This window comes from Rhynchophorus ferrugineus, unplaced genomic scaffold (genome assembly GCF_030347505.1).
Source record: "Rhynchophorus ferrugineus isolate W39M unplaced genomic scaffold, kcgeb_rfMv2 rfM2, whole genome shotgun sequence".
Taxonomy (NCBI): domain Eukaryota; kingdom Metazoa; phylum Arthropoda; class Insecta; order Coleoptera; family Curculionidae; genus Rhynchophorus; species Rhynchophorus ferrugineus.
In genome coordinates this window covers 83,147,318-83,165,454 of record NW_027472581.1, presented here as the reverse complement: position 1 = coordinate 83,165,454, position 18,137 = coordinate 83,147,318, and the positions used below count along the sequence as shown (strand labels likewise).

At 31.8% G+C, this 18,137-nt stretch overlaps 2 protein-coding genes across 2 annotated transcripts; both read right to left on the bottom strand.

Moving 5' to 3' along the window:
• Window positions 1–192: 192 nt before the first annotated feature.
• On the bottom strand, window positions 193–6,605 carry LOC143190664 (venom acid phosphatase Acph-1). The gene is made up of 6 exons (XM_076395160.1): window positions 6,500–6,605; window positions 6,310–6,414; window positions 1,724–1,957; window positions 1,481–1,666; window positions 405–740; window positions 193–345 (listed from the first exon to the last, which is right to left on the bottom strand). The coding sequence occupies exons 1-6, from the start codon at window positions 6,602–6,604 to the stop codon at window positions 217–219; spliced, it is 1,095 nt and encodes a 364-aa protein (XP_076251275.1). The 5' UTR covers window position 6,605; the 3' UTR covers window positions 193–216.
• Window positions 6,606–6,853: 248 nt separating this feature from the next.
• LOC143190663 (venom acid phosphatase Acph-1-like) lies at window positions 6,854–17,792 on the bottom strand. Its single transcript, XM_076395159.1, has 6 exons — window positions 17,615–17,792; window positions 14,810–14,914; window positions 14,500–14,733; window positions 11,328–11,516; window positions 7,692–8,027; window positions 6,854–7,004 (listed from the first exon to the last, which is right to left on the bottom strand). Exons 1-6 carry the CDS (start codon window positions 17,702–17,704, stop codon window positions 6,876–6,878), a joined length of 1,083 nt encoding a protein of 360 aa, XP_076251274.1. The 5' UTR covers window positions 17,705–17,792; the 3' UTR covers window positions 6,854–6,875.
• Window positions 17,793–18,137: the final 345 nt, after the last annotated feature.

Genomic DNA, 18,137 nt, shown 5'->3' with positions numbered 1-18,137 from the left:
GAAGAAATAAACATGTTGTTTATATAGAACGATGTTGAATGATAGACAAATGAAGAGATAAAAAATTATAATAGTAAGTGCGGAGGAGGATAGTGTATCAAAAAATAAAATGAAAACTGTATAGAGATTTCACAGGTTCTATAAATGTATTTTAAGCAGCTATACATCTGAAATGAAAAGAATACACAAAAATAATTACTTATACTTCTTTACTAATCAACAGTAATCATCCTCTGGAAAAACATCGGAGAACAAAGCGACGAAATCATCGAAGGGGCAAAACTCCGAACATCCTGGTAGTACCATCAATTTCGGCTCATTCGTAGTCCAATTTTGATAATATATCTACAATAATGTAATGATGATCTTTCAGAAGGAAAAAATATAACACGGAATGAGCTTACTTTAAATCCATAGACTCCATCGATGTACCGTAGCTCGTACAAGATGTAGGATCCGAACGGTGGTACTTTCTCGTCGAAAATGCCGAGGGTTATCAGCATGTGTGCTAGGTTGCGCTCGTGTGCGGAGTATACGAACATCTTCCGCTGTTCAGGGTACAGAACCCCGTTTATCTTGTCTTGGGAATCGGCTACGATTTTTTTCAACAGGAAACCGGAAGTGAACTTCTTCAAATCGGTCGAATTTGTTTCGATATAGTATTGGTCGACGGTGATGCGTCGGAGAAGATCGGGGTAAACGGGTCTCAGCCAGTCCTCGACAGGATAACCATATGCTTCCTATAAAGACCATCAAACCATTAAATTATTACTAGCGTTGGGAACTATCGACTGAAAACGACTATCGACTGTTTAGTAATTAACTAGTTTTTACTATCGACACTTTCAGTAACTGTTTTCAGTCACTATTTTCTGTCCGACTGATTTTGTTACTATTTACTATCGGCTGTTTCAGTCGTGTACTTTCAGTTACTATTTTTGGTTCTAGTAGTTTCATTCGACTGATTTTTAACGGTCGTCCCAGCCGCGACCTTGACAAAAATGTACCCAATTTATGCTTACATAGATTTATATGTAGTATATATAGTTTTATGATTTTTTTTTTTGGTAGTTTGCCTGTAAATAACAATATATTGTATGTTAATATAGCAGCACTTTGGAATGATATTTTCAATATTTTAGGGTAGGGTAGAAAGATTAAAATTGTGAATGATACATAGTAAAATAATTTTGACTGTTTTTATGGCAATAAATAGTAATACTGTTTTTAGTCGCTAGTTTTTTGACTATCGACTGTTTCGACTGTTTTCAGTGGACAGTTCCCAACGTTAGTTTGCATACTCTTTAATATGTTTTAATATACGGACATTTTTATTATAATTAGTGTCAAATTATCAAATACATTGTTGATCTGATATTGAAAATACTGTGAAAACAAGTTTTAGTAAAATATTTTTAAATTAGTCCCTTTATTATGAGATCCCTTTAACATGATCATTAGTAATAATTAAATAGCTTACCTGGGCTTGTAAATTTAAATACATATCGAATACTTTACTAGTAGTCCGAAAATCTTGACCGGTATAATTCGAGAGGTACTCGAACACATCGTTGTAGCGAGTGAGTGCTTCTTGTATCGAAGTAGAGTTTACGACAGCATCGCGCATGGTATGAAACCCGTAGCACACGTTAGTCGCCGATAGTTCCTGCAACAGTAGACATTGAACTACGCTAGTTAAATAAATAACGTCGATTCAAGTTACCCTATCGAAGATTTCGTAATTATATGGTATAGGCTGCCAGTTCAAACACGGCCAAAACTTTTCTTCTCTGCTAGGAGGCCATAACCCCGCCAACACTAACTGCAGAGACATCTTGGTTCTATCGGTGTTGGTGGTCTTGGCTTGCAGGTATTTATTAGTGAAGCTCTCGCCTAGGAAGTTACGGTACTGCGCACGCAACGCTACGCCTACCCTATAAGCTGTGGTTTTTCCTCTCTGAAAGTATTAAATTTGTAATATGTGATAATTGGGACGTAATTACATTTATCGATATTTAAGAAAATTGCGCAATTCAAGTTTAGGAAAATTATAATATTTCTTGTTATTGTATAGTTTAGGGGTCTAATTTAACTGCCTTTTATAATATTCGTTTTTATTATCTAATTATTACATGCTAATAGTCGTTTCCGTCTAACTTAAAATTTGTCTTTATGATAACTTAAATAACTTAAATCTAGGTATATAACTAGGAGGACCCATCGGCCCTATCTCAGTCTTTGGTGAAATAATGTTTATACATGTCACTGCTGTATTTTTTATTATATACACCTCACTGCACAACACTATACAAGATCAGATGGTTTGATTCTTTTGAGTCTGTGTCCCGTTCTGGTAGTATCCAAAAGCTGCAATATTTCAATATTCTCATGAGAATGGAGTCTATCCTCATACCTCCTGGCAATTCTATTGATTTCTTGACTGACAGTGGGTATCTGAAGGTCTCGATGTAGGTAATCAGTCCTAAAGTATTTGAGTGCGCCCACAATACCTTTCAGGACTTTGTTCTGAAAAAATTGTGTTTTATTTATGTTGCTCTTTGCAGAACATCCCCATAATTGAACTCCATACGTCCATATAGGTTTCAGTATTTGAAAACAATAAGTAATCGCGGTATCATCAGCAAATGTAGCCATCGTAATATTCTCCCTTTGTGGTATATCACAAGTGTAGAGTAGATAAAGCATTCGTCACAGTACACTTCCTTGTGGTACACCTGCTTTAGCTTCTTTTATTGTAGAGTAAGCTTCTTTTTGTTTGACTCTAAACATTCTGGTTGTAATGTATGATTTTACTAGTTTTTAGTGTTTTGGTAGCATTTTCTCTAGTTTATGAACAAGGCCTTCATGCTAAACCTTATCGAATGCTTGTGCTACATCTCAGAATAGAGCTGAGCATACTTTTTTACTTTCGTAGGCTTTTTCAATAACATCTGCTATTCTGTGGACTTGGTCAATTGTTGAGTGCTTGTTAATAAACCTAAACTGGTGCGTTGGCACTAGGTTTTTTCTCTCTATGACCGATTTTAGTCTTTTCAACAGTTTTTCAAAAATCTTAGATATTACTGGAAGCGGTGATATAGGTCTATAGGCTTTTATTTCGTTTGATGACTTCCCAGGTTTTGGGATCATTATACTTTCCGCCATCCTCCAAATGCCTGGGACATATTTTAATCTAAATGCTGTATTGATCAAGTTGGCGAGTTTTATAATTCCCTTTCTTGGTAGTTTTTGCAGTCATTCTACTGTTTTTAAACCGTAGCCTGGTGATTTCCTGGGGTTAATGTCAGTTTTAATAACTTTGGTTAGCTTTTTCGGCGTGACTAATTCATTCATCAAATTTTCAGCTTCTATATTCGGCAAATTATGTTCAAAATTAGTTTCGTTTGGTTCGAAAGTATTTTCTAGATATTCAGCAAATGCTTCTGCTTTTTGGCGATTGTCGCGTGCCCAATTCCCACATAGGTCTCTTATAGGGGGACTATGTAGACATGAGCGCTTCAGATATTTTGTGGCTTTTCAGAGTGAGTAATCAGCTTCTTTATCATCTGTTAAATTTCTCAGATATTCATTTAAGGTTTTATTTTTAATTTCCAGTATATCCCTTTTCAGTCTTTGGGTTATATTGTTTAAACTATATTTATTTTTCGGTGTTCTGTTTTGTTGCCATTTTTTTCGTAATTTACGTTATAATATTCGTGACACGGGAAAAGAATTGTGACTTGAGACAATATACAATATCGTTTCGCACCGAATATTGCCTTAGGTAAGATCACTGTAGGAAAGGTACCGCTGGAAAGGTAGACGAGAGTAAAAAACCTACACATCCATGCCTCTAAAACCTACACACACATCTAGCCTGAAAGTTTAGACAACTACGCGTCCTTCCCTATATACGCCTTGCTGTTTACCACAGTTGCGGTTAAAAGTCATTTTTAGGTTAATTTTGAATTTACATTTTGTTGAGGTAATGTAATTATTTCATAGGCAAAATTAGAGGCAGAAAATGCAAAAATAAGTGTACAACGTATGAATTATTATCACTACATAGTATAAAACAAAGTCGCCTTTTCTGTCCCTATATCCCTATGTGCGCTTAAATCTTTAAAACTACGCAACGGATTTTGATGCGGTTTTTTTCAATAGATAGAGTGATTCAAGAGGAAGGTTTATATGTATAATACATGCATAATATACTAAGGCAACATTGCTAATTTTAGAGGTTTCTAACGTGATGTCGTAAATTAACCTATTTTTTTAGGCTTATTTAGCAATTAGCAAAAACGCTGCCTAACCCTACGAGTTAGATCAAATTAAGTATTGTACGCCATAAAAAGGTCTACAAAAAAGTCCGCGATGGTATATGTTTATCTTTTAGGGATAACCCACATTAACCATTTTTATTGTTTACTTACAATAAAAATACGGCATTAATCCTTATCGAATTAAGTACCTTAAATACAGTGTGCAATTAATATAGATCAATATGGTTCCTTACAGCATGTAAATTAAACAAATATTTTCGGAGATATTACAAATTTAAAATTTGCGTTTAAAAATGTGTAATGTAATAAAAATTGTATGAATTTAGATATTCCAAAGATAGCAGGAAATCTTCATAGTAAGTATAGGGGACGAGGAATTGTTTTACTCCAAATTTAATGCGTGCAGGCCAAGGGCAGTAATGAATGAACCAAAAATACTGGATCGATTTTAATCATGTTTTCATTGAGTGACATAGGCATATATATTTTATGTCCGTGCAAAGTCGGAGCGGGCCGCTATGTTTTTATATACAACGTTCATATTTTTTCTGTAGTGTATTTAATTTAGTATCAGCATTGCACCCGTGCGAAGCCGGGGCGGGTCGCTAGTATATTTTATAACACTAATTTTGTAGATTGTTATTGTTAACAAAGAATATATTTTTAAGTTAAATAATATGAAACAGAATTTATTTGAACTTTATAGTAAAGGTAACAATGAAATATGGTCATGTTTGTATATCTTTTCTGTCTATTTGTTGTTACACTTATATCTTTCTGATTTTACAGATATTTTAAAAGACCACTGAAAGAGCTCTGTAATGAATAAATTGACAACAGAAATAATTACGGATGGTGGTGAAACACTATTTCAACGACTTCTCGTACTGCTACCATCAATACTCGGTATTGAAAAAAAGGAGATAGCTTCAAGATTATAAAAATAGATCAAGATCTAGATTATAGAGACAGATGAAGATTGTACAAACTACCGTGGAATAAATCTTCTATCAATTTTTGGAAAAGTGTTTATGGGAATTATTCAAATGAATCTTCCAGGAGCTCATGAAGAAACCAGGCGTAAAGAACACACATTTTCGTTCGCATAGCCGAGCCAACAACTGACGAATTACCGGTTATTGGGACCCAGTTAGAGCTAGTGCAAGCGTTTAGATACTTGGAATCAGTAATACAGAAGAAGAAAGTGACATTTACTGTTGAAATAAGAAACAAAATCGTCCAAACTGCAGGGGAGAAGAAATATGACAATCAAGGCTAAAATGCGCGTCTTTCAAACGCTTGTAAGATCGGAATTTTTCAAATGCAATGCTTAATTGCATTTGATTGTCTTAAAAATAAAGGTACGACAACAAGGTGCACAGTTGAGGAATAAACCGAGATTAAAATTGCAACAGTTTGGACATATATGAATAAATTCCTCACAGAATGTTATATGCAATGAGCAACTTGAAAATCAGAAAAATAGGAAACTAACCAGAGCGCCAATTATGGATTGATGATGACAACACAATAAACTATTTAACTAGACAGTGCAGACCATCGGTAACACTAATAATACTAAAATCGCGGGAGAGTACTGATAAGATCCCTAGTTCTAAAACGATTTAGTAACTTTCGCCGGTTATTCAACACTGAAACTGGTGAAAATAATAATTACTATAACCTCCAAATTTGACACCTATGGATTGTCTAAAAAACCGCCACACTCTGTCAAAGTTTGAATGCTTGAAAAGTTTTTAGGATATCTCAATGATAGTTCGAGAATTATTTTAGAAAATTGTTATATTTAGTTTTGTACACTTTTAAACTGTGAATCTATTGTAAACAAAAATAAGAAACGAATTCTTATCTTCAGCACTTGACGCTTAAGTTACAACTAACTTCGCTCGTTAAAAAATAACTATTCTTATTTAAAAAGAAAATGAGAAATAATAACAAAATTTTATTACGAAAACTTCTTTTGCCAATATATCGTCAACCCAATACAAAATATATAGACTCTTACTGTATATAAGCCTCCATATCCGAATGGTTGGAAGAAACTTTCGTTCGCAATAGGATTGGATGAATATATATTGCTGTCTGGTGCTCTGTCTCCATGCCTGTGCATCTGCAATATCAAATTCATCGATATTGACTCACTTAAGAAACGTCAAAGTCAATATCTCAAACTCCACTCGAAACAATCCACTTACTACGTGAACAAGAATAATGCTGTCATTTTCTTGAGCCTGAACCCAATCGAAGCTCTTAAAGCAAAAGACTAGGAAGAGAAGTAATAGAGATTCACGAATAGACATTTTAAGCTGAACTGTGCAAAGCTCCTAACCTTCCAACATTATTTATACAACATTTTATTTGCATGTTTAATTATTTTATGGAATCGTCAATGATATGAGATTCCAATCAAATTATTGACGTAAAGGTAAATATTTTTGTAGTATTTCCAGGATAAATTAGCCGCAATTGTGTTTAAACAAGCTTTAAACGTATCCAATGGAAATTTCTAGTTGCATAAGTGGGGGGATGGTATAAAGCAAACACGTTCCTTTCTGTATAAATTTATTTGATTTAACACTCTTCAGTGACAGGTAAAAACTCATTTACCAAATTAATGAAGTCGTCGTAAGGACAAAAATCCATGCAGCCGGGCATAGTTAACAATCTGGGTTCAGTCGTTGTCCAATCGTGGTAATAAATCTGGGAAAGTACATTTCAAAAAGGGGGTTGTCATTTGGTGTAATGATGGTGATATAATTAACATTGTTCTTTAACATTTTCGATATTTTTACATTATTATCAGCGATTTGAGTATTATTTTAACTTAAATATTTTATTGATGAATACATCGTCATTAATGTTTCCAAAAGTCTTTGAAAAAACATGTAATTATATTAATATTGCTAATTTTTCTCGATTTTAAAAACCTTTTTGATTTGGTATTTCTGGTCATCTAAGTACAACATGACAATAATCGTCATATGCTTGAATTATCCACTTTTTTCTTCAACTACATAATATAATTAGAATTTAAAGAATATATTTTAGAATTATTTTACGTAATGTATATTTATTCTTCTGTATAGATATTATACCTCATACAATCCTAAGTATTATAGTGTCATAAAATAATCTTATTAGCAAAATAAAAGATTATGTTTTATTCTTTTGCAAACTAAGATAAAACTATTATGATTTCAGCTATATAATTATATTCATTTATATCGCCATATTAAAAGCCAATTAAAGGTTATAATTTTAAAAAGGTACCGATATTATTATTTTTTTTAATTATACCGATTTCATTTAATTTTTATGTTTTTAATTTATGTGTAGTTTTGAATAATTTATTGATGATAGTTTTGGCGTGTTTCACCAGTCACTTACCTTGAATCCATATACGCCTTCGATCTGATGAACTTCAAACATGACATGCGACCCATAAGGAGGTATTTTATCGTCGAAGATACCAAGAGTGATTAGCACGAAAGCTATGGTTCGTTCATGGCCCGAATAAAGAAACATTTTTCGTTCCTGAAGTTCCAGGGTATTGTTCATTTTCAGCGCTGTATCGGTGATGATTTTCTTCAGGAAATATCCCGCCATTGCTCGTTTCAGTGCTGTACTGTTGGTTTCTATGTAATATTCTTCGATGCATATGCGTTCCGTCATCTCTGGATATACCTTCTTCGTCCATTCCTCCAAAGGATATCCGAAACCTTCCTAAAAGAATTATTAGGTACTTGTAATCTGATATTGAATCAAAAACCTACTTTTCATGAGCTGTTGTGAGGTTATGTTCATAGAAAAAAGAAGAAGAAAAAAAAAAGAAGGTAATAATTAAGATAACTGGATAATTAGTAGTAATAAATACTACTTTTAATTGTAAAATATCCCTAAAATATTTGTAATACTTTAACTTTTTAGAACAATCGGTGTTCAATAATTTTATAGTAGAGCTATTGTATATTTAAATTTGATTACCTTGTTAAGAAAATATATTTGTTACGGTGCCATCAATTAAAAATTGAATTGCTACTTTTAGGGGATTTATTACCTTAAAGAAATCTATTGTGTCTAAATTTACAAATAATTACATTTGTTTAACAAATCTTAACCAAGATTGATTAAAGAATTTTGTTGGATCTATTAGAGGTCATGAAGGCAGAAACAGCATCTTTCACCTAGTATGTTCAAGTAATCTTTAAAAGGGCTCATCATTAGTTCAATTTTTTCACATCATTCTCCCGGAGAAAATTGTGAAGAAGATGAACATGTTAGATAACTTATATTCTTTTTTAACGGGAGATCTAGTACCATTTGAGGTTGTTAAATCACCAGTTGAATCTATATTTTCAGTTCCAGAGAACTTTGCTCTGACGAAAACAAGAGTCTAATATTGTGTTTTAGTCTTATTTCAGGCTATTTAACAAAACTTCTGAAAAAGAGACAACATGCAATATTTGTCTACATTCTACATTAAGTAGTTCCACAGATTAAATACTCTAAAATCTAAATATCTTTAAAAAAGCACATACATTTTTAGTGTTTTAACTGTCCAATCCATAGTGATTTCCAAGACCAAATTTTAAAAGTTATTATGAGATGTGATTGTTGAAGTTAATGCAATATCAAGAGGGAATGATTTAAAGCTTACCTTCAATATATCAAGATAAGTTAGAACTCTAATAGATCCCATAAAATTGATGACATTAAACAAATATGGGAAGGCATTATAGAAGAATTATAGATATTTTAATTTAATTTTGCCTAGAATAGAGTTCATAATTGTTTTTTGTTCCTTTTTGTTTATATATATTTATATTATTTACACTTATGTATATTTGTGCAGGACTTTATTTTAATAAATTAATTTTAAAAATTAAATTTGGATTTTTATTCAAATACTATTATGGAATAAATGTGACGTCACAAAATAATCAGGCGAAATGGCAGACCAATCAAAGCAAAGTATTTTCCTTACAGGTTTCCACATAACTATTTTAAACTAACCAATCAAATTCACGTTGTCAGTGCCGCCAATGCTTGAACTAAGCAACATTTTGCCCCACTACTTACCATTGGAGTTGCACACCCCTGGTTATGTTATATTAAATTATGTGACATATTGCCAAATTTGATGACATCTGTCATCACTATAACCTTGAAATATTAGGGATTTTACATCTGCATTGTATATTGGTCGAAATATATAATAGAGTTTTATACATAGGATAAACTTAAATAGCCAAAACCTAGAAAATGTTTTGTGTGATTCCTAAAAAGCAGGCACTGAGACCACCTCTTTAATTGGTTCGTTTGAATTGCCCTACAAAGGTATTTGGTTGGCTTATTTTTATAACGCGATTTTTTGTTTCAGTTTGTTTATGTCGCCATTTTTGTGTGCCTGATATAGAGTACCTTTAACATGTTTGTGACTTATAATTATTATTATTTGACTATAATGTATCTTTAGTCCCAAAATTGTTGTGTATCCATTATATGTTCGGAAATAAAGAAAGGAGACATCGTTTTTTTTGGAAGAATCTAAAGTAAACTAGATTAAGAATGTGTGTCCGCTACCATTGTTTTTACCTGGTACGAATACAATTATTTATATAGAGCATGTATATTGTTTTTTTACAGAAATACAACTGAAGAAGTCATGAAAATATTGTCCGCAATTTAAACACAAAATGTGTCCATTCAGTATATATATAGATCCAAATTTTGTTACCCTTTAAAAAGATGTTTGTAAAGTGCCATCAGTTAATAACTTTATTATTTTGAAGGGAGTCCTTTACTTAAACAAATGTATTTTGGTTAAGACAGTTATATATAATATTTTGGCTTAAAGCTACTTAACCAAGATGGGTAAAAAATAAATTAATATAATTCGTAGATCAACAAATTGAGACAGATTTTATAGACAAGAGAGTATCTTCTCCGCTGAGATCACACAAGACAACTCTTAAAATATATCTATTAAGTTAACACTCTATACTATATACTACTATGATGAAAACTTTCTACGATAACATTTGATAAAATTATAAGCAATAAACTTATACTTTAACTAAAAAAGTGAAAAAAAAAGAAGAAAATAAAATTTGATAACTGCTGTCGATATAACCTTGAAATATTAGGTGTTTTGCAGCTGCATTATATATTTTTGGAAACAACAACCTTCTATGGTAACATTTGAAAACATAGTAAGCATTAATGTTATAGTTTAGCCAAAAGAAAGTGAAAAATTTTCTTATAAGCGGCGAAATTATAAAGAAACTCTGTGGATTCCAACATGTAGATACTGATTTAGGTCTTAACACTGTTAAACTTGAAATATAGTATGCATCGACCAACATATTACTGGATAAAAATGCAAGTAAAACGTAATAACAACTTTGTAATAACATTATCAATTTAAGAGCTACAGGTAATTGTCTGAAACAAACAGAAGATAATAAAATGAATTCCACATGATTTGACACATATAATAAAGAAAAAGAAAAAATCATTTTGATAAAGAAACGCGTACTGCAAAAGTTATTCTAAGAATCAAATGGCAAAAGAAGAATCATTTTATGGTACCAAGGCACATTTTTAATAACTACTATTCAGATTTCTGTTGCTGAATCACTAAGAAAAAAAATACATATAGAAAGATATTTATTGTATAATTTAGGAGTGTCGGCCACCGAGAAAAATATAAATATTTCGATATATCAATATTTTAAAAAATATCGATATATCGGAGAAAAAAATATATCGATATTTTTTGGCAATATGTATTAATAATTTTAATAAACCCTTATAATTAAGTATTAAAATTTTTCAAAAAAATATCGATATTTCGATATTTTTTCGGCACTCCTAGTATAATCCATCTGATTCCAAAGAAGTGTGTCATAGGCAGCAACTACCAAAGTTTTGAAATAAATTTCATTTCATAGTCAAAAACAACAGTTGTTAATAATACAAAATATTTAATATTCTTAACACCGAACACTCAATGGTACTTACTTGTGAAAATAGCTCCATATGCAGCGAAAAAACATCGATAAGGCTGTTGAACACTTGTCCAGTAGAATTGGTGATGTACTCAAGAACAGGCTTGTACTTTGCGGTTATATTTCGTATTGCAGGTGATTTAACCACAGCGGTGTATTCCTGTACGAAAGTTGCGGAGCAAGCATTTATAGCATCCAATTCCTTGAATTATAGAGATGCATATAATTCAGATATAGGGTAAGCTGTATATTTTTTAAAGTACATGTTAACTGGCATCACTACCGCGTATAATATGAACAGATAAGTTAGTTTGTCAGGTTTCACAAATCTATACAACAGGAAACAAAAAAAGTCAAATGATTACTAACATGAATTTGGTTGTGCTTGTTAATTGTTCAATTATACATTATATTTTAGTTTAATATATTGTGAAAACACTGTAAGAAGCTTGAGAGATAAAATCTGATGATTTTTGCTTAAATTTGGTTCTTTTTCTTGAATACAGAATAAGCGTATAACTAAAAAAACCGTATACAAAAAAGTGCTTTGGCTTTAACAAAAATAAAATAGTTAGCGAATCATTAAAAAACATGATTAAATTCTAATAATTAACGAAGATTCCCAGTAAGTTACAATAAAAATATGCTAGGCCTGTTAGAAGAACAAATTAATTTTAAAATATGAAGAATTCTATAAAGTGAACGATGAAACATCAACTATTATCAAATATTTGATAAAATATGTATCAAAGACTACAAAATGTGGGATAAATAAAAAATATATATTTAGTAAGCACAATACAATTATTTGATTGCAAATATGATGAAATAAATATAAAAATTAACTTTATAAGTATATTTTAACAATCTCTGTGAGGATGTAAAGACGAAAAAAAGCATGTCTAAAGGGTGTTTGGGTACTGACACTATTATTGAAAACCATCCATGGTTTTGAGAAAAAAATATGACTCAATTAAAAGATTTCGATAAAATTACATTATTTTTTACAAACAAAAAAAGACAATGGGAAGTGAATGTTGAAAGTACTATTTTTTTTGCAATAGAGCTCAATTGATTGCTATTAGAAATGCATAATAATTGGTTATTGCATGTATTCTAATAATTTTTCAACTTTAAAGAGACATTTGTTATGAAACATTTTTACCATATAGAAAATACCATGTAGAAAAAACTATGTTGGTTTGACAGCGATCCAATCATTGATCCATTTTAGTACTTCGTCAACACTTTGAAACTGTGTGACAGCCAAGTTAGGCTAACACATGGCCTGAAGAGTTCCAAGCGTAACAAAGAAAACGTTTTTTTTTGTTCAAAATTAGCGTTAATTAGAAATATTGAATTGTATGAATTGTAGAACGATTTATCTTTTGCCTCAAAATAGGCCTCAGTTCTAGAGATAACCTCTTGAGAATTTTGAGGTCTGCGAGCAGCCAGTAGTCGCTGATAGCCAAATCTGGAGAATACGGTGGATGTGGGAGCAATTCTAAGTTCAATTCATGTAGTTTTGCCATTGTTTTCATTGACTTGTGACACGGTGTTTTGTTTTGATGAAACAACTTTTTTTGTTGCCATATGTGGTCGTTTATTTGCAATTTCTGCTTTCAAACGCGCCAATAACGTTATATAATATTCACTGTTAATTGTATTTCCCTTCTCAAGATAGTCGATGAATATTACACCTCACACATCCGAAAATACCGAGGCCATAACCTCTTCTGCCGGTCATTGTACTCTCAGGCGCTTTGGATAAGTTTCACTAGTTGCTGTCCACTCAGATGATAATCGATTTGATTCCAAAGTGAAATGATAGATCCATGTTCATGGATTGTAAGATATCGACGTAAAAATTGCAGTTTGTTACGTTTAAACTGCTCAGAAACATCAGCACGTTCTTGTTTTTATCAACAGTGAGCAAACGCGGCATCCACTTTGAACACGGCTTTATCATAGTCAAATAATTCTCAACAACTTCATTTTACATTTGGGTTTTCACTGCGTCCTGCACCATCGGTATCTCTACGACGACATTTGAAGTCAGCAAACCAACATTTTATTGTTGTTTCTGATGGAGCGGAATCCTTGTAACACTTTTCAAGCTATTGCTTCTCTTGAAAGGTATTTTCCCATCAAGAATCAGTGTAAAATTAAAACACGGAATTGTTTTTGAACCATTGGTTTGAAAATAAGAAAAATAGTGCCACTGTTAGCACAATAACTCACAAACTTATGAGTAGAATATCATAAAATCTTAACAACTTTATTTTGAAGGTTTGGAAGGAAGTTCTTTGAACTGGAAAAGCCGCGAATGCAATAAAACTAGCGCCATATATGTGTTAGGCCCGGGACTTTTCAATCCATGTATTACATTTGAACAAAGGGTAATCAGAAGGCGCTAAATCTAATGAGTACGCTGGGTGTGACAGAACTTCTTATTGGAGCTGCAATAGTGTATACTTCCAACGCTTGGTTCACAAATGCTGTAGCGTCTGTTTCTAGTTTTTGGTGGCCTATTTTTGAAACAACAAATCGTCCAAATTCTACTCAATTTACAAATACATATTCGAATTAACATCAGTAGACATCTGCAGTAACAGTTTCATTCAGTTTTACCAACTCGTAATTCACTAAACCTTGCTGATCTCGTCATATGCTCAGCAGGACTTTGTGGTCGTGAAAATTTCTCCTCAGTGTTGATGTCCATTGTTCTCTTGGTCTATACCATAACTTTTTAAGCTTGGGATTGTCATAAAGGATTCACTTTTCATCATAATACGCCATAGAAGCTTCTTTTTTTACCTGGCAAGTAATGTAACCACGATATTGAAACGATTCCAAATTACATTTTCAGTCTTTTTATATGGTATCCGTTTAACCTCCTTTTGGACCTTTCCCATCGCATAAACATGAACTGTTCCCGCATCAATGCCGTCATCAATTCCGTCAACAACTTTGTCAATGGCATAAAAATTACCATCTTAGTATCGTTGAAGACTAGCTATCGTTGATAAGTTTCTTAAAGAGTTTTATAAATTTCGGTAAGAGATTTTCAAAACAAACAACAGAAGTACTAATAACCAATTAAAGATACTTTTCACTAAAATATATCGCTATAAGCACCTAATATATTTTCATGTTAATAACAGTTCATATATTTAGTTAGTTACCCTGTCGCTAATTAAAAAGGTATATGGGACCGGCTGCCAATTTAAACACGGCCAAAATTTATCTTCTCTCAAAGGCCTCCACAGGGCAGCCAGCAGCACCTGTAAGGACATTGTGGTTCTGGGATAATTTGTCGTGCGGGCCTCCAAGTACTTCAACTTGAACTGATTCCCCAAGAAATCGTTGTATTTCTGGCGTAAACTGAGCCCGATCTTATAAGCAATCTTCATTCCTTCCTGAAAAAAAAAAAACAACAAGAGACCACCATAAACATAATGCCATTTACGGGGTATGGCTAAAATATTAATTTACCGTTGTCAAAGCTCCAAAGCCGAAAGGCTCGTAAAAGCTCTCATTTGATATAGGATTATTGGCATATCCATTGTCTCCTGGTGTTCGATTCCCATGTCTATGAAGCTGAAAAAGTTATGTACATTATTATTTATTATCTAGAACAATCTGCAACAGACTCCTCAGCATTACATAAGAAGGAGTATATTCCTAACTAAAAGAAATACAAGCAGGAGTGCCTCAAGGCAGCGTCCTAGGACGTATTCTCTATCTGCTTTATATTAGCGATATACCAAAATTCGAGGGAATCGCGATAGCTACATTTGCTGATGATACAGGACTGCAGGCAGCTCCTATTAGCAGGAACCTAGTTCCTATTAATTTTACCAATAAGAAACTAAACAATCTACCAGTCTTGAAATTGAATGATGCTATAATGTCATATGTAAATAATGCTAAATATCTAGGTATATAGATGTCAAATAAAAATCGAAGAAGCACATCAAAAAGAAATTAGTCGCTCCTTGGAAGAAAATCCAAAATGCCAATTCAGAACATAGTGATCACATATTCACAATACTGATCTATAATCACGTATTCAAACAAATATAGCTATACGGTATAGAGCTGTGGGGTTGTACCCGAGATATTAAAGTAAAGAAAATTCAACTATTCGAGAATAAGGTATTCCGTAACTCAATGAAGATATGTATCGTAACCTGGAAATTCCTATAGTCAACGAAGAAATTAAAAGGTTCGTTGGAAAATACAAAGCCAGGCTACACCTCCATGAAAACCCAGAGGTGCCTTAGCTACTCCATGTACGACACTCTATTCACACACTAAAGAGGACTAACCCCTGGGAACTTGTGTGAAAGTACGTGAATGAACGGGTGTAAGATGTGAGAACGGAACTACAGTTTCTCTCTAGATGTATCTTGTATTGTATTTTTTACATTGTAACATTATAATATTAATTGTTAGCAGTAAATTAACAGTTGGTCTAGGAGAGCAGTTCTAATAATAAAACATTTGTTAGTAGAATAGAATATATAGAACCTGTCAGTAATGTTTAAAACATAGTTAACGTAGTATCATAAATGCTGTATTTTACATAACTTTTGATAGAAAAATTAAACTTTTATTGTCAAAGTTCTATAATACTTTTTTACATTAACTATTAAATCACGAAAGTTCATAAACTAACCATTTATGTAAAAACAAAAATATTATATACAACATTGTATAGAAGAGTACACTATAGTCTAACATTTTTGGAGATTAGGTCATCAGAAAAACATATATAAGCTCAGGCAATAAAACAGTCAATGCACGTCATCAAAATTTTAACGTCAACACGTCACAATGTTGCCGCATCAATTTTTTTAATAGAGAGAAAAACCTTAAATGCACCAGTTTGGGCTTATGGAGAAACATTAAACATTCATCAGGTGCATAGAATGACAGATATATATTATTGAAAATGCCTGTGAATATAAGATGGGTATGTTCAGTTAAAGATATTCATAGATGTAGAACAAGCTTTCGATAAGATATAACATAACCGCCTTGTTCATAAACCACAAAAATGTTACCAAATAACACACCGAACGATTAAAATCTTACATTACAGTCAGGGTATTTAAAGTCAAACAAGAAGAAACCTATTCTACAATGAAAGAAGCTAAAGCAGGTGTGCTATAAGGATTGGGGCCAATTCTCTATCTACTCTATACATGTGATATATCATAAATGGAAAATATTACGATGGCTACATTCGCTGATGATACTGTGTTTCTTGCTGTCGAAGTCAAATTATAGGTTAGTAGGCAATGACTAGTAACAATAAATAATTAAAAAATTAACTTTTACTTTACGTTTGAGGATTTATAACCTCTACTTATTATCTCTAAAGTTTAGAAGAATTTAGCAGACATTTGGCTACACGGCCCACCGGTACCAATCCAAATCGAATTTTATAGATTGATTAGTATTTACATGTTTGGACGCATCAAACATACAAATATATTGGCTGTTTTATTGGACGGACTATATTTCAAAAACAAAGTTTTGTAATGTAACTCTTATTAACTCTTTCCGATAATATGTTAAAAATAATCATATTTGACAGATAGTCATCTCGTTTTAAGCCCGCCAAAAAATAAAATATTTAACTTATATCTTTCATCTGTATGAGTTTTATCACTCAACAAAATAGTAACTATTAGTAGAAACAGTTAAAAATCTGCAGTATTACCAACGTATATTTTGAAACAAATGATATACCGAATCATAATTTATTATTTATATATAATATAAACAATCATAGAAAAATATACAATCTGTAAAAAACGCGGAAAGTCTTCTGTCATTTAATTTGTTTACAGTGTCCGATTTTACCCGCTTTCAACTGTTATTAGTTTTTATAAATATATTATTTATTAACTAAGTATAAAGTTTAAAGTAATCAATAAAGTAACGAAAATACAAACATGTTTAGTAATTGATATTGCTAATCGTCAACTCCTTGACAGTCCATTACTCATTGGCTTAAATGTATTTTTTGGAAAAGCCCATTTTTTGTTGACCAATTCTTTTTGACAGTAGAGATAATTGGTTATATTATATTCAATATATATTTCAAATGCATTATTACCAATATTTAATAGTTATAGACAAGAAGAAGAGTTATCAGAAAAAAATAACTGTCACATGTTATGTGTCATGTCACTTGTCAAAATAACTTTAGAGAGAATAATATAATTATGATGGTTTTAATAGTAATTAATCTATTAAATTCTAAATAGACTATTTTAATATACTTACGACGTGAACTAATACTAATGAATCGTTCTGTGGTGTAACATTCACGAAGAAACTAATGCCTACTAAGACTAAAAATATAAACTGCTTCATTGTAAGTATTCTTTATACATATAGTTGAGAATTACTGTTCAGTTTCCTTTATATTTGGACTTTGTTTAAATAGTAACGGTTTGGATTCTAAATCCTTCCCCCATCTACAGTATGTATTTTATTATTGTGTGACAATACAAAAATTAATATACCGGGCATCATTACTGTTGTTCTACAACAAAAATTAATAATATAATATATAAAAATATTAATTCAAAAATCGATAAAATGAATCGAGACTTTACCATGTAAAAAAAATTGATAATATCTAAAAACAAACTTTAAGATTAAAAGAACTTAAAGGATTTTCTATAATGCAAGAATGAAACGTGATAATACACATCATTATTATCATCATTATTATGTTAAATTGTCACGTGTATAAACAGACACACAACAAAAGGTACTTATCATTCTTATATTCAGGTTTTTT

Coding starts and splice junctions, on each gene's coding strand:
- LOC143190664 (XM_076395160.1), bottom strand. CDS start 6,604: ATGTCTATTCGTGAATCTCTATTACTTCTCTTCCTAGTCTTTTGCTTT. Junction 6,415..6,499: donor GCATTATTCTTGTTCACGTA/GTAAGTGGATTG, acceptor TTGATATTGCAG/ATGCACAGGCATGGAGACAG. Junction 1,667..1,723: donor ATTACGAAATCTTCGATAGG/GTAACTTGAATC, acceptor CTACTGTTGCAG/GAACTATCGGCGACTAACGT.
- LOC143190663 (XM_076395159.1), bottom strand. CDS start 17,704: ATGAAGCAGTTTATATTTTTAGTCTTAGTAGGCATTAGTTTCTTCGTG. Junction 14,915..17,614: donor CATTAGTATTAGTTCACGTC/GTAAGTATATTA, acceptor TAACTTTTTCAG/CTTCATAGACATGGGAATCG. Junction 11,517..14,499: donor CCTTTTTAATTAGCGACAGG/GTAACTAACTAA, acceptor CTATAATTCAAG/GAATTGGATGCTATAAATGC.